This window comes from Papaver somniferum, chromosome 7 (genome assembly GCF_003573695.1).
Source record: "Papaver somniferum cultivar HN1 chromosome 7, ASM357369v1, whole genome shotgun sequence".
Classification (NCBI taxonomy): domain Eukaryota; kingdom Viridiplantae; phylum Streptophyta; class Magnoliopsida; order Ranunculales; family Papaveraceae; genus Papaver; species Papaver somniferum.
This window is the reverse complement of record NC_039364.1, coordinates 183,038,531-183,052,993: the sequence shown is the minus strand read 5'-3', so window position 1 is coordinate 183,052,993 and position 14,463 is coordinate 183,038,531. Positions and strand designations below refer to the sequence as shown.

Here is a 14,463-nt window from a genome sequence, read left to right as displayed (position 1 = left end):
TATAGAGATGTGTCAATTCAATTGCCGAAATTTGATTACCCTATTCATGATTACCGCTTCTGTTTAAGCAAAACACTCGATCACCAAGAGGCATCCTGCACCATATTAACATAGAACATTTCTCAGGTTTACTATCAATAAACCCTGTTGTTTTTTGATTTCATAATCTGATAGTTTTTGCTTCATATCTAATCTAGAAAGAACGCCTTGCCGTAAAGGCCTTGAACATAGAACCCCCACAGTTGAAGAGTTCAAGTGGATGATTGGAGTTGAATGGACTGCACACAAAAACGGAGCGGAAGTTAATCAACAGGAAAACTCTGACACTAACCCAAGAAATTAGTTACCCTTGGCCAAAGCATAAAGTTAATGCCTAGAATCATGTTTGAAAAAATTAAAATTTTAACAATGAAGTGTCATTGTTAGAGTCTAAAAACCGGTTTATAGCCATTTGCCATGGACCGCTTGCACGATGCAGTCAAATGGAACACAGGAAGAGTAAATAAATAAATAAATATAATATGCCAATTACCATCTCCTATCCTTGAGTTCAAATTACGCCTTCCCTCAGACAACCAAATTAAGATTTCATAATACGTTTCAAGTACATAAACTATCTACCTGTTCAAAGATCACTTATAGTCATACTATTAAATGCAAGTAAAACATCGTTGTCGTATAGGCATCTAAAAGATGATTAATTTATCTCGCAATAACTCATGTCATTTCTGTGTCCGTTCTATGCAATCTCTAATTAAGATTCATTTAAGTGCTTTGATATGCACCAAATTTATGCCTATAATTATGAACACAATAGAATATGATTTCTAAACCTACAATATCACAAATTTTTCTAAATGCGAGCAAAGTTTTTTGTACATGGAATGTCGTCTGATGGCGGATATTACCCTTTGTATTTGTATTCATCATTCACATCTGAGAGTGATGGTCTGCTAAGTCAAAAATAATCGCATCTAAATCAGAACACAAACCACATTTTCCTTAGTGTGAATCACCTCAAACATGACCTAGCATAATGCAACTTGGGGAACTCGTTCAAATTGGTATATGATGTGTAATTCTTAAACATATGCCGGGAAATATCTATTCAAACAGAAAAATTATTGTTAAGCTCCAATAGAAAGGCAGTACATTCCGAGAAATCCTATTGCATCGGGATCGATATCCTAAATTAGCTAGCAGCAAGAAAATCAAACACTAAGCTTAATGACATTGCATCGAATAGATACCCTAACTTTAAATATTTTTAACCCATAACTTTAATAAGGATGATTATCTTAATTTTAGCAGTAAAAGGTCGATAGGAAAGGGAAGAAGTATAAGAACACACCTTGATTAGCTGATGTTGAAAGACGATCGAATAGGAAGAACCGCAAGAAAAAATGACAGAGAAGCAAAAATTTAGGGGTTGCCAGTTCTATAATAACCTTCTTCTCCTTGTGTATATAACCTTTCTACCCCAAGGGGAAGATGGTTTTTGTAAGATCCAGCTGACGTTGTCTTCTCAATTTATTCCAAAAGCAGTTCTCGTGGTTCTTGTTAGTTGAAATTGGCTAGTAACCTATAAGAAACTTCTTCTCCTCGTCTATAAAAACCCTTCTACCCGAAGAGGAAAACTGTTCTTATAAGATACTGACCAATAGCACAAACTGGATACCGATGCCTAAAACTCGAAACCTAGTGATAAAATTGTCACGTGAAGTCTGGGCATGTAAGATCGAGCCAAGAAAGTCAAAACATCACTGGAACTTCTTTCTGAACTGAGAAACTATTGCAGAATAACCAAAGAATTTTTAAATCAACATCCGTCTAAACCAACAACTCATACGTTCTAATCTTAAAACATGTATAGGAGCAACACTAAGGCATCAAATATGATGCAGGCGCAAAACATCAACTGAAAATATGGCAAACATGGATGCAACACAATAACAATTAACAATTTGTTTGTGAGATTTCCACGGAAGAAATGAAAATGAAATAAAATATGATATAAAAAGAGAACTCTATTGCGAGTGTAATCTTTGAAAATCTACATCACCCTAATTGTCATCATCTCTACGAAAACTTCAGACTAACTTTTGACATGGAAACTATATAGATAACAAAATCAAGACCAAAAAAATAAAATGTAGTATAAAAACAAAGTTGTTGACAACATGCCATGTTTCAAAATTTAAAAATTGAGTACACATTGCACCTTGGTCCTTCCTTAGACAATATAGCCATCCGAGTAAATGCGAAATGGATCATATATGTTATCGAATCGGAATGCGAAACCAAATGGGCGTAGAAAGTTAGACATACAGTTACCTTGTGTAAACCATCATAGGAGATTTGAGATCGGGCAACGAAATCGATCAGTATTTGGGTTTAATTTATATTCAAACTTTCTCCCAAGTAATTAATAGCACATAAGACCAATAACACATTTATCACCACCATACATTTTTAGCATTAATCTTATTTACTAATGCCCATAACACTCATATTCGTCTCATAAACGATTCAGATTATAACAGCGACCGGCATCATAGCCGAAATAAAAATGAGAAAACAATTATACTCACCATAAATCTGTGTCACTTGATCAATAATTTTATTTCTTTCTCTATTTTTACCCGTTGTTTGGATTTGGCTGGGGAGCTTCCTATTACTCTTTCACGGTATCTTCAGCTACAGACTTTACTAAATCAATCATTCCTTGCAAATCAAACTGCAAAATAAAATACCCATAAGAACAAATCAAGGTAAAATATCGTTATTCAAAGTGGATTCCAAGAGGAAATCAAGTAAATGAGAACAAAGTAATGTTAAGACCTGAAAATTGTCCCGCATTCCTTAACTGACCTGATATTGCGAGAACTTTGCACATTCAGACTGAAATTTCTCGTATAATGCCTCTAGTAGCTCAGAACTAATTTGCTCATCCAAGGAAATCAAAATTAGAGTTTTGAATGAAACTTCAAAATTTCAAATTTGGTGCTTTGAAAATTAACAAATCTAGGGTTACCTGGTATCCCTGTAAAGACTCATTTTGTAAGTCTATCGAACTCATTTTTTTTAAAGAAGTAAATAAAAACGAAGAATCAAAGTTAATACGCACCTGATCAGGTAGAGAAAACAATATCCTAGAATTGCCGAGAGGAAAAGGGAGAGGTTGATTTAATCATGGACGAAGACTGGCTGCCACTTATTTTGATTTTTATTGTTATTATGTTAATATCTTGGTGAACACTTCTCTCTTAATCTCCATTAATTTTCTGAATCTCGTTGAAGAGTTTTTCATCTTCTTCGTGGGAGAGAGTCTCGTTGGAATTTAAGAGAGGTGGGGCATGTCCAATGAACTTGGGCTAATATGATCACCGTTGTATTTAAAGTACAACAATGATACACACACCGAAGGTGTGTACCGGACTGTGCACCGTGAAGAGATCTAAGGGCTGTTAGGGCAGTCTTGGGGGAGATTTGCAGGGGGTGGGGTAAAAGGTGGGATCCACCAACTTTTTTTCTCTCACACCAAAATCACGGTGCAGATCACGGTGTATTCCTGCGGATCAAATATTGAAGGGGAGGAAAGATCCTGGCCTCTAGTTGGAAAAATGAATATATCTCAATCGTTACGTGACACACCAAACACTACTGTTGTATAAGCATTGATAGCACTTACCAAATCATCCCGGATAATCTCCCAAAAATACCTATAAAAGAAACCAGCAAACTCATCCGGACCTGGTGCACTGTCAGCTCCTAACCCAAAAACTGTTTCATGGATTTCCTCAATAGAAGGTAACTGGTCCATTCTCGCACTCTCCTCCATAGAAATACTATCATGCTCCACATTAAAAAGAGAATTAACCAGAACTGAATCATCTTCATTAAACTTTTCCTCATAATAATTAACAATGAGATCACGAATCTGATCACAATCAATTACCGTAACCCCATTAGCATCCACCAACTCCGAAATAGTATTATTAATCCTACGAATACGAATGGAATTATGAAAGAAACTAGTATTACTAGCCCCTTTCACCAGCCAATTATTCCGGGATTTTTTTTGGTGGTTTAGATTTTTGGCACCCTATTGAGATTCAAAAGAAACCTAAATTTTGTTCCAAGTGCAAGTATATTGGTCATTCTGATTCAGAATGCCGAAAAAAGCACAAAAACAATGTTAACAATATGCAGCTTCAAATCTTAGCTCAAGGACAACAATTTCTGGTAGCAAAAACAATTACTGGAAACAATGATGATCTGAACATTGGAAAAGAATGACAAAAAGCTAGTATTAGGAAGAAAGGAAAGAATGCCCCAATGATTCCTGTTATTCCTGAAGCTGAAAGTAGTTTGCCTGAACAAAATACGACTTATGTTGTGCATGGCCTGCATGCTAACGTGGAATCGGCTAATTCTGTTCTTGAGGAAGGTGAGATTGTATCAGGGAGTGGTCAAGTGACTGTAGCTAAACAGTTGCAGGATGAGATAACAAAGTCCGAAGCTGCTTATCGCTCTGCCTTTGTTGAATTGGCAAGAACTAAACAAAGGGCAGTTGCGTATATATAGTATCTGGTGCTACAGAGGGTATGCCCAATGCTAAGTCAGTAATGAATTCTGAAATGGGGGAGAGTAGGAATTCACTTGATGATAGTATTGTAGATAACTTCTCCAACACTCCTTTAACTGATGCTCTCTTTGTGCGTGAAATTGTTATATCTCCGTATCCGTTTAAGGCTCTTAATGCTGAACTGGGTTTACATGAAGACACTATTGTGTTGGAAGATAGCTTGGATTCGCATGAAGGGCCAATGGATACCAGTGTGGGAAGATGGAGTAATCAATTGTCAGATTTTTCTAAACTCACGGTTATTCCTAACTTTAATATAACTGGAAGCTCTACGTCTGGGACAAGCTTAGGTTCTAAAATAGGGTTTGGTCAGGATAGAGGAAATAAATCATTGGGAATTCTTAAACCAGGAGTTCGAATTCAGAGAAAATAAGCTACCAGGACCGCTCAGCGGGTTCAGACGAATAGTCCCAAAATATTGTTTCCAAATGAGAGTTCTCTTTTGGAACATTAATGGGATTGTGCGTGATGAAGCACAATGTAGACTTAAAGAGTTAGTTAAGGAGTTTAAACCTGATATTATTGCTATCGCTGAACCAAGAGTGTCGGTTTCTTCAAAGTTTATGTGCAGATTTCGTATTGATGGTTTTAATAGTTCGATAATTCAGAACTCTACAGATACTTGTATTGGGAATTTGTGGATGTTGTGGTCTTTGAATGTTGCTGATCCGGTGGTGTTGAATACTTATAAATAGGCTATAATTATTGTGGTTGATGGTGTTCATATTTTCCTTGTTCACGCTAGCTCGGTACAAGCTACAAGGAGAATTCTATGGAGACAGTTAAATGGGGGCTCAACAGGTGTCATGGATGGTTATTGGGGACTTTAATTGTGTTCTTCGTAATGATGAAAAAAAAGGTGGGGCGACTCCTCGTACGTCTGTAGTGAATGAATTTAGTAATTGGCTGGATGACAATAGTCTTTTTGAAGCTGAGTCTTTGGGAAGTAAATTTACTTGGTCTAATAGGCAGACGGGGGTTAGAAGAATTATTAGTAGACTTGACCGTGCGGTGATAAACGAGGTTTGGTTAAATCGTTTTGATAATTGGCGGTGTAAAGCTCTTCCTAGGGAAGTTTCCGATCATTCTCCTCTTACTGGTTATCCTTTTGTTAACACAAGACCTCGAAGAGCTCCTTTTAGAGTTCAAAAGATGTGATTTGGGCATCCAGATTTCATGCGTATGGTTCAGGAAATTTGGAATGAACTTATTGAGGGTTCACCTGCTTTTATTTATCCTCGGAAGCTTAAGCATCTTAAAATTTCTATGAAGTTATGGAATCAAGAGGTTTTTGTAACGTTAATGTAAGGCTAAAACAGGCTCAGCTTAGACTTGAAAGTGCAATGCGTTTAACTGATGAAAACCCTTCGGATGTGGACAAATTGAACTTGATGAGAAGTGTGGCAGTTGAGGTTAATGAGATTCGCATGCAACAAGCTATTACGTGAATAACATATGTGTTATGTTCCATAAAATTTATATTATTAGAACAGAAGCAAAGTACCCATACTCATGATCAAGAGTACGCTTATCAACTACAATGGGTGTACCCAGAGATTTACCCATAGCCAACAAAGTTTTTTCAATCCAGAATTCAACGGGCAATCCTGGAAACTTAACCCATACAGTTGCATGAGAAGTTTTTTGTTTATCTGCATCCAACCCTGGAAACCACTCCATGAGACTAAGCTTTTGTTGATCAAAAATCCAAGCCTCTATGTTAAACATCTTATCTTTGTCTTCTTGTGAACGTAACTGAATGATAAAAAAAAAATATTCATGGGAACAAACTTCACACAGCCTTGACCTAATTGCCATTGTTGCTCCAAGTTATTCTTCACGTCTTGAAAAATTACTCCCTTTAGGTCTAAACCACTAATGAGACTAAATCTCCATAAATCACATCCTTTCTTATAAAAATCATTAGGTATAACAACTACCAACATAGAATAAGAAATTCCCACTACCTGAATACGACACTGACCACCTGCACTACCACCACCAGAACTACCCATCACCACTACCTCATCATTACCGTCACCGGCTTCCATGGACTACCACCCACAAATACCACCAGACTGATATGATTATTAACAAATTTATTATTTATTTAATAAAAGTATTTATCAAGATAATCATAAGACATTTATAAGTAAACATTAATAAAATATTTAATGATGAACTTATATTTATTTGATGATGCGAATGTAGAGTGGGAGATTTTCTTTTCTAAGTTATGGGTTGTCATTCAAAAAGGGGTTGGAGCCCGGCTTGTTGCAAGACTCCCATCCAATTTCTTGTAATATCTTCCACTCCCCATCATATTTTTTCCACTAAAAAAGAAAATCCGTTTAAAAATTGTAAGACACTAATAATGAAAGATTAATAAAATATTTAATGAAAGTTCATCTATAAAAATAATATTAAACAGATATTTATAACGAAAGATTAATAAAATATTTAATGAAAGTTTATTTATGAAGATAATTATAAGATATTTATGATGTAAGATTAATAAAATATTTATTATGAGAAATTAATGATATAATTATAATGTAAACCACCACATCCATTGATTTAGCTTCTCCCTAAACAAATTTTGGCCTCTCTTTATCTTGCCTAACTTGTCTAAACTATGTTTTAAATCTATATAATAAATAATAATAATAATAATCAATGCTTATACAACAGGAGGGTTCCGTGAGTCACGCAACGGCTGAGATATATTCATTTTTCCAACGGGTGGCTGCGATCTTCCCTCCCCTTCTAGAATAACGTACATGATTTAGTCAATCCAATGGGTGGCCTTCCCTCACGTCCCAGCTAGGTGTATTAATTCTGTTTCCTAATTAGCGAATCATAAGTTGGGTCTTCCATTGTTGTAACGACACAACTTTGTGATGATTAAATTCATTTTTCCTAACTGGCATTTGGATCTTCACATGAGGCGTTATCCATGCCGCATTAAGCTATAATGAATTCTTTCTCTTATCGACTTCCATTTTCCTTATTTTTTCTTCCGCAACTGCGCTCCAACCCAAATCTTGCAGAAATCTCCACTAAAACCTTAAGAATGATTAAGATTAAACGTTTCACTTCCCTGTTCCTGATAAGGCTCATCCATGCATTTAGTGGCCTCTCCGGCTTTCCCTATAAAATCTCCGAGCCGAATCAAAACACTATCAGTTCCGCCAGTCGCACAGGTATGTTTTTTGCCATTCTTTTCTTCATCATTTTTTCGGTCGTTTGATCTGTTATTGGTTTATTATAGTCATTACATTTTCTTCTTTCATTGTGGTTTAGTTTGGATTCAATATTATTTTTACCTCAGAACTTTGTTGGGTTTACATCTCATGTGAAGATTGTATGTCATCCGCCAATAGATTTGGTGCATTTTCTTTCCCTTAGTGTTTTGATGCCACAAAAGCAGGTTATATCATTTTCATATGCTTTGATTACCCCCAATACAGGAAACGTTGTAAAATATAATTTTCTTTTATACATGTTCTACAAAATGTCCCAAAAAAATCACAAAATTCAATCCCCAAAACTTTAGTTTGGTGTTTATCAGGTTATCCAGATGAGCGACAGAGAGGAAACTTAGATTCAATTTCTATGGCTTTAGCAGCAACAAAGTGTTGGTTCATATGGAAAGAACGTTGTTTGAGAGTGCTTGAAAACAAAACTAGAACTGCTGAGCAACTAGCAATTGCTATATCAAGTCACTTTGTTTATTGGCACCCAAACAACAAACACACTAATCACAGATTGCATAGCATTAATCATTCCAGAAATATTTATTGGCAACTACCACCTGCAAATACTCTGAAACTGAACTGTGATGCATCTTGGCTATCTGAAATCACTAATTCAGGTTTTGGTTTTGTCATTCGAAACTCAACAGGAACCTTTACAGCAGCAGAACATGGATGGTGCAGGACCTTCTCAGCCGAAGAGGCAGAAGCTGTAGCTATGCTCAAGGCAACGCAATGGGCCGACAGACACAATATTCAAAACTTGATAATAAAAAGAGATAATCAAGCTACAATATCGTATCTGCAAGGAAAGACAAATTCAGTGAAATGGCAATGCATAGCAGTTTTAGAAGAAGTTAAGGTTGTAGCAGCTAAACTAGTTTCTTTTAAAGGTTTCCAGTATGTGGATAGAAGAGCTAACAACAAGGTGGCAGACTTGTTGGCAAAGGATGGGAGAAGATCAAAAAATACAGCTTTTTGGTCTGATCAAGCTCCCAACTTTTTATTTCCCGCAATAGCTTTTGACACTGTCAAAGCTTATGAATTATGTAACTCTAATGAGACTACCTTTGTATCTTGTTCTGCCATTGTTAATCCAACAAATTCAGTCATTCGAAGAGCAACTCAACATAAGTTAGTCTCAGAAGAGTCTGAATTAGCAGATTAACGGTGGCTCAGTAATATAAGTCTTATTTTCAAAAAAAGAAAAGAAAAAGATGAGCGGCATGTATTATTGTCTCTGTTTCAATTTTTGGGTTTAGTATCTAAAGAGGAGAATAATCCATACCAGACTTATGTTATTCCCGATGAGGGAAATATCGAGTAAGGATCCAATTCTAATTTTGTATTTTACAAACGTGTCATGCTTCATATTTCTGCTTCAACTTGATGTTATAATGTCATTATAGAATTTTAAGCTTGAAGATAAAAGGTAGGAGTTTGGAGTCATGTATATCCACTTTGTTTGATAACATTAGAAGAGTGATTATGCCCTTTGTTTAGTGATTGGGGCATTCTTACAAATGTTTTCATTTACATGCTTCTTCTTAAGACCGGGTCTTATGGCTCTTCCCAAGAGCTTCCCAAATACCTTTCCACCTCAGCTTGGGAAGAGGCTAGCTCTTATGGTTATTTCTAGATTTAAGAAAAAACGGATGATGATAATCCGTTTTCAAATTAGTTGGGTCCACCAAATCCTAAAACCCCACTTATTTTTCTGTTGGTCCTACCAAAATTGCTCCATAACGGATAATCATTATCCGGTTTAAACAAGTTAATCGATTTTTAAGCTAAAATCTCTCTTGGCCCCACTAAGTTGCAAGGGTTTTAAGAACGAAATGGTTAATGATTTTCCGTTTTTCACTTTTTTAAAACGGCTAATGGTTAGCCGTATCCGGAGTCTTTCCGCTGGGATTCCCACACACTAGGGAAGGATTGCGGGAAGAAAGACTTTAGGTGACAGTTTTTGGAGTTGGGAAGACCTTGGGCACCTCCATAAGACCCGGTCTAATAGGCTTTAATCTTTGTATTTGTACTTTGCAGAATAAAGAAGGAAAATTTCTTGTTTGGTCCTAAGCCCATAAGGTTATTTATAGTAGGGTCCAACCGGATTATACCCTTAACCTAGGGTCCAAAGTTTTTTGAAAACATGGAAATGACTAATATACCCCCTACTGTTTAAATACGTGTGAAATAACATACTTCTACCGAATCGGGATTTTTTTATCTGGAGGTCCAAATTTAATTAAAACATATAATGGACCACAAATTTGAGTACATATCTGCTACACTGTTTACAAATTTGATTACATATCTGCCACACTGCTTACAAATTTGAGTACATATCTGCTACACTGCTTACAAATCTGAGTACATATCTGCTACACTGCTGACAAATCTGAGTATATATCTGCCGCACTTCTTACATATAGAGTACGTATCCGTTGGACATATTGAACCTGTAAATATGACCAGAATATAACAATATTAAAACACAACAACAAAACTAGCACCTATTTCAGTATTTCGCATACGTACTCATGGATCAAACCAAAATAAAGTGGCAAAACTATGAATAAAACAAAATCAAAAGAAGTTTTTATCAGTACGACATATACGTAGAACGGATTCATAAACTAAAAATTCAATTGCATGTCAAGAAGTGATGAATCCATGAATATAACAGAATCAAAGCAATACTTCAGTATTTCACATACGAACTCATGGATCAAACCAAAAAAAGTGGCAAAACTCTGAATAAAACACAATCAGAAGAAGTTTCAACCAGTACGACATATATGAACTGCAAAATTCATGAACTAAAACTTAACTGCATGTCAAGAAGAAGTGATGAATCCATAAAATCTAACCGAATCAAAGCACATATTTCAGTATTCCATATATGTACTCCTGGATCAAACCAAAAAAATAAGAGAAAACCTATAGATTCATAGTAAACACAAAAATAAACAGTACGTCATATATGTACTGATGGTTAATACACAAAAGAAAACTGAAAAACAAACCAAAAACCATAAAAATATCAGATCTACTAATGAAATAAACATAAAACATGATTTTTTTTATTTAGATATGAACTTGTTTCATCAAAATCCACCAGTATATCATATACGTACCGATGATTGATACACAAAAGCAACTCGAAAAGCATATAAAAAACAACCAAAATGGAACTAAAATCAGCTGCATGTGAAAACCAAGTAATGAATCCATAAAAAACAGAACCGAAACACCTTTTTTTTCCAGTATTCCATATATATACTTCTAGATCGAAGAATAAAAATATCCAAAACTACAAAAATAACAAAATTAAAGCATAATTTTTCAATACATCATATATGTACTGCTGATCCATAATCTAAATTTCAGCTGCATGTGAAAAACAAGTAACGAATCTATGAAAAAATAGAATCGAAACACTTTTATTTGAGTTTCCATATATGTACTTCTGGATCAAACAAGAAAAATCTCCAAAACTATAAAAAACAACAAGATTAGAGCATTATATTTCAATATACCAAATATGTACTGTTGATTCATAGTCTAAAAATCAGCAACACGTGAAAAACAAGAGACACATCATGAGATCGAACTACCAAAACCGCAAAAAGAAAGTGAAAACATCATGAAATCGATCTAATTTTCATGATTCAGTTGAGAAGAGGAGAGGGAGAGAGAGAGAGAAAACGGATCTGAGAAGAAAAAGAAATTTGAGGAAAACTGGCTTTTATTTCTGTTATATATAATGAAGGCTATTTTGAGAATTCTTAAAATGCACGTAATAAGTTACACACGTGTGCAGGATCTGGGCTTAAAAAATTGGGTCCATTTTTCTTTTTTCTTTTAATTATGGACCTCCGATTACTGGGCTTTAGTGGGTGGACCTGTCACTAACTAAGAACACTATAATAGGATCTATAGGTAATTCGTGCCATAGAGAAAGAGGTCACGCTCCATCCACCTGTGGTGGAAAGTATGTAAAAGGGGCCTACTTTGTTGTGGACGAGCCTTACACTTCATTTGTATCTCGCATTTTTCCAACGAATTTGGAGGTAAACATTGATGTCCCTTTTGCAGGAATTTTGGCCTTTCATCTACCAACGGCAAACAAATCATTTCCACCATCAACATACCCTACGTCATGGACGAGAGAAAGGTAAGCATATTGTTTATATATTTTGTGGTAAAATTAAGGAATGTTATCTTTGTTGACACGACCCCTCCATTTGATGCATATATGGTTTCCAGGGACCTGTGGTGTACTAAATGTGAATCCTAAGTGGAACCTCAAGTACCCAGGTAATCCCCATAAATGTACATATCGATTTACCTGTGACTTATTAGTACGTTCCTTTATTAAGTTTGTCATGGTGGCCCCTATGCCAGGAAGTCCAGGGCTCCACCGGTTCCATTTTTTTTTGTAGCTTTGGACACTGAGATCCGGAAACTGTCACGACAAGCTGCATCCATGATTCTTGAGTGGTTGAGAGGTACTTTGACTTGCCTAATATACATGAATCTACACGTGTATTTATGAGCCTGTCATGTATCATTTGTCGTTGATATAGATGTTATAGTTCACCAAAAATGGAGAAAACATTAACCACGGGGTGCCTCGACTCCTTGCCGAATGTGCGAGATCACAGCTGAAAATCTCAGGTGTACACACTTTGTCGTTAACATCATTGAGATTTTCCGCTTACTAGCCTTCTTCAATATGTCAGTCCATAAATCAAGCTCTTATTTTAAGACTTAGAAGCTCAATATTGAAAATTGCTTTTTGAGGTTCTGCTGCTAATCAAGGTGGTAACGATTCAAAATGCCCTGTATTGGTTGTTGTTCGCTCCATTTTTATGAAAAATTACAAGGATTATATGCAGAAGTAGGCCTGGTGTGGACCCTCACTTTCATTTCTAGGCCATTTTTTTTTATTTCTTACAAAACTAGGTAAGTTAAACGGATTCCATCCACTTTAACCATCTCGGTCAATTTATCGCGTTGACTTGTCAATATCTCGTCAAAATATCATATAGGGAAATCTCATACATGTGGTAAAATTACTGAAATGTCCTTCACGCGTGTGTCAGTCACGTGTTCGATCTCATTCATTCTTCTTCTTCTTCTTTGTTTTCTTCTCCTGTACGTGTAATAGCAGAATAGAAAGAGATTGATTCTCACTTTCTTCTTCCTTCTTCTCTCTGGTTCTCTCTGGTGCATGTAAATCAATTTTTTCTTCTGCTAAAATCGAGAGACAACTTGGGGATTTTTATCATATCAAACCTAATTAACATTAATCGTGGTTGTTTATAAGAGATTGAGTCACTGGATTGAAGATTTAGTGTAGTGAAGATGTTGAGACGAAAAAGACAGTTTAAGGAGAGGTTAATCACAAACCCACTTCTGTTTTTGATGATTTTTATCTGATTGTTATATTTATTGACTTTTTGGTGATGAAATTGGATCAGCTGTAGAGGAGACTCAACATTAAGGTGTGGTTTGAGTGTTTGGGACAGATTAGGAATATGGGTTGATGTTAAATTTGGAATTCAATGCAGGGAAGGAGATATAGGGGGTTCACGAATCACTAGCAAGTGGATTTCATGAATCGCCAGCAAGTGCATTTCACGAATCACCAGCAAGGTGTTTGAGAAAATGCGTGAGAGACAAATTCTTCCTGAGTTGAAATCTCTGTGCAGCAGCTGCAAACAAGGTAAAAAAAATGAAATTGTATCGATAACATATTTTTTCATTGATAGTCCTTTAGTCAATGCTAGCACTACTTGATGAGGCGTAAGGGTGAAAATGAATGAATTTGCTCCGTTTTGTTCTACTTCTGTAGCAGTGTATTAAGGTTGTGATGAGTCTAGGAAGAATGGGTCGAATTAGTTGAGTTTCAAGGTGACAAATCATGAAAGAAAACAAGTTTTGAGCTGTATTTGCTACCGGAAATCAACCACTACTCTCATTAATTTTATATGATGTATTGTGTGGAATTTGCAGAAATTAGTGTCTGCATATGTTTAGGAATATTTGGTTTCCCTTGAATGTGAAATTGCTCCAGGAAGGAGATATGTTGATGCTTCTGGCAGTCGATTGAGCTGGTGGATTTGAAGATATGGTGGTGGCAGTCCTGGTGGTTATCAAGTTACTCAAGGGAGGTGAATTTGTGACAGTGCGTTAAGATGTCTGGAGTTGCAGTGCAGGTGTATGCTGAACTTAATTAGAACCTGAGAACAAGATGGAAGAAGTGAAGTGCAGGCAGTTGGAGTTGCTGCTACAGAAGGTTGTGTATGAACTGTTGCAAGTGGATGGAGCAACTTCTTGCATCTTCAGATGAATGGAACAACTTCATGGAAAGGCTCAAATGTAAAAAATCGAGCGAAGTGTGGGAAAATGAAGAGAACATCTTGCATCTTCGACACTGGGTATCTCTGAGAGAAAAAACACTGTTCAGAACTGGTAGCTAAACACCCTTATTTTTCTTCTTCTTTTAATTCCTTATAGTACCCACCTTCTGAATCTTTTCTTATGAACTATATT

General features: G+C 36.0%; 1 protein-coding gene and 1 long non-coding RNA gene across 2 annotated transcripts; one reads left to right on the top strand and one right to left on the bottom strand.

Moving 5' to 3' along the window:
* Positions 1 to 2,463: 2,463 nt before the first annotated feature.
* LOC113297080 lies at positions 2,464 to 3,248 on the bottom strand. Its single transcript, XR_003333264.1, has 3 exons — positions 3,128 to 3,248; positions 2,872 to 2,938; positions 2,464 to 2,737 (listed from the first exon to the last, which is right to left on the bottom strand). It is a non-coding gene; the product is annotated as an uncharacterized LOC113297080 (long non-coding RNA).
* A 4,292-nt stretch (positions 3,249 to 7,540) lies between these two features.
* On the top strand, positions 7,541 to 9,070 carry LOC113295655. The gene is made up of 2 exons (XM_026543985.1): positions 7,541 to 7,851; positions 8,553 to 9,070. Exons 1-2 carry the CDS (start codon positions 7,623 to 7,625, stop codon positions 9,068 to 9,070), a joined length of 747 nt encoding a protein of 248 aa, XP_026399770.1. The 5' UTR covers positions 7,541 to 7,622.
* Positions 9,071 to 14,463: the final 5,393 nt, after the last annotated feature.

What these genes read in the sequence shown, in the direction of transcription:
- LOC113295655 (XM_026543985.1), top strand. Translation starts at nt 7,623, where the DNA reads ATGAATTCTTTCTCTTATCGACTTCCATTTTCCTTATTTTTTCTTCCG. An exon ending in CAGTTCCGCCAGTCGCACAG is followed by an intron (nt 7,852 to 8,552) that starts GTATGTTTTTTG and finishes GAAACTCAACAG; the next exon opens with GAACCTTTACAGCAGCAGAA.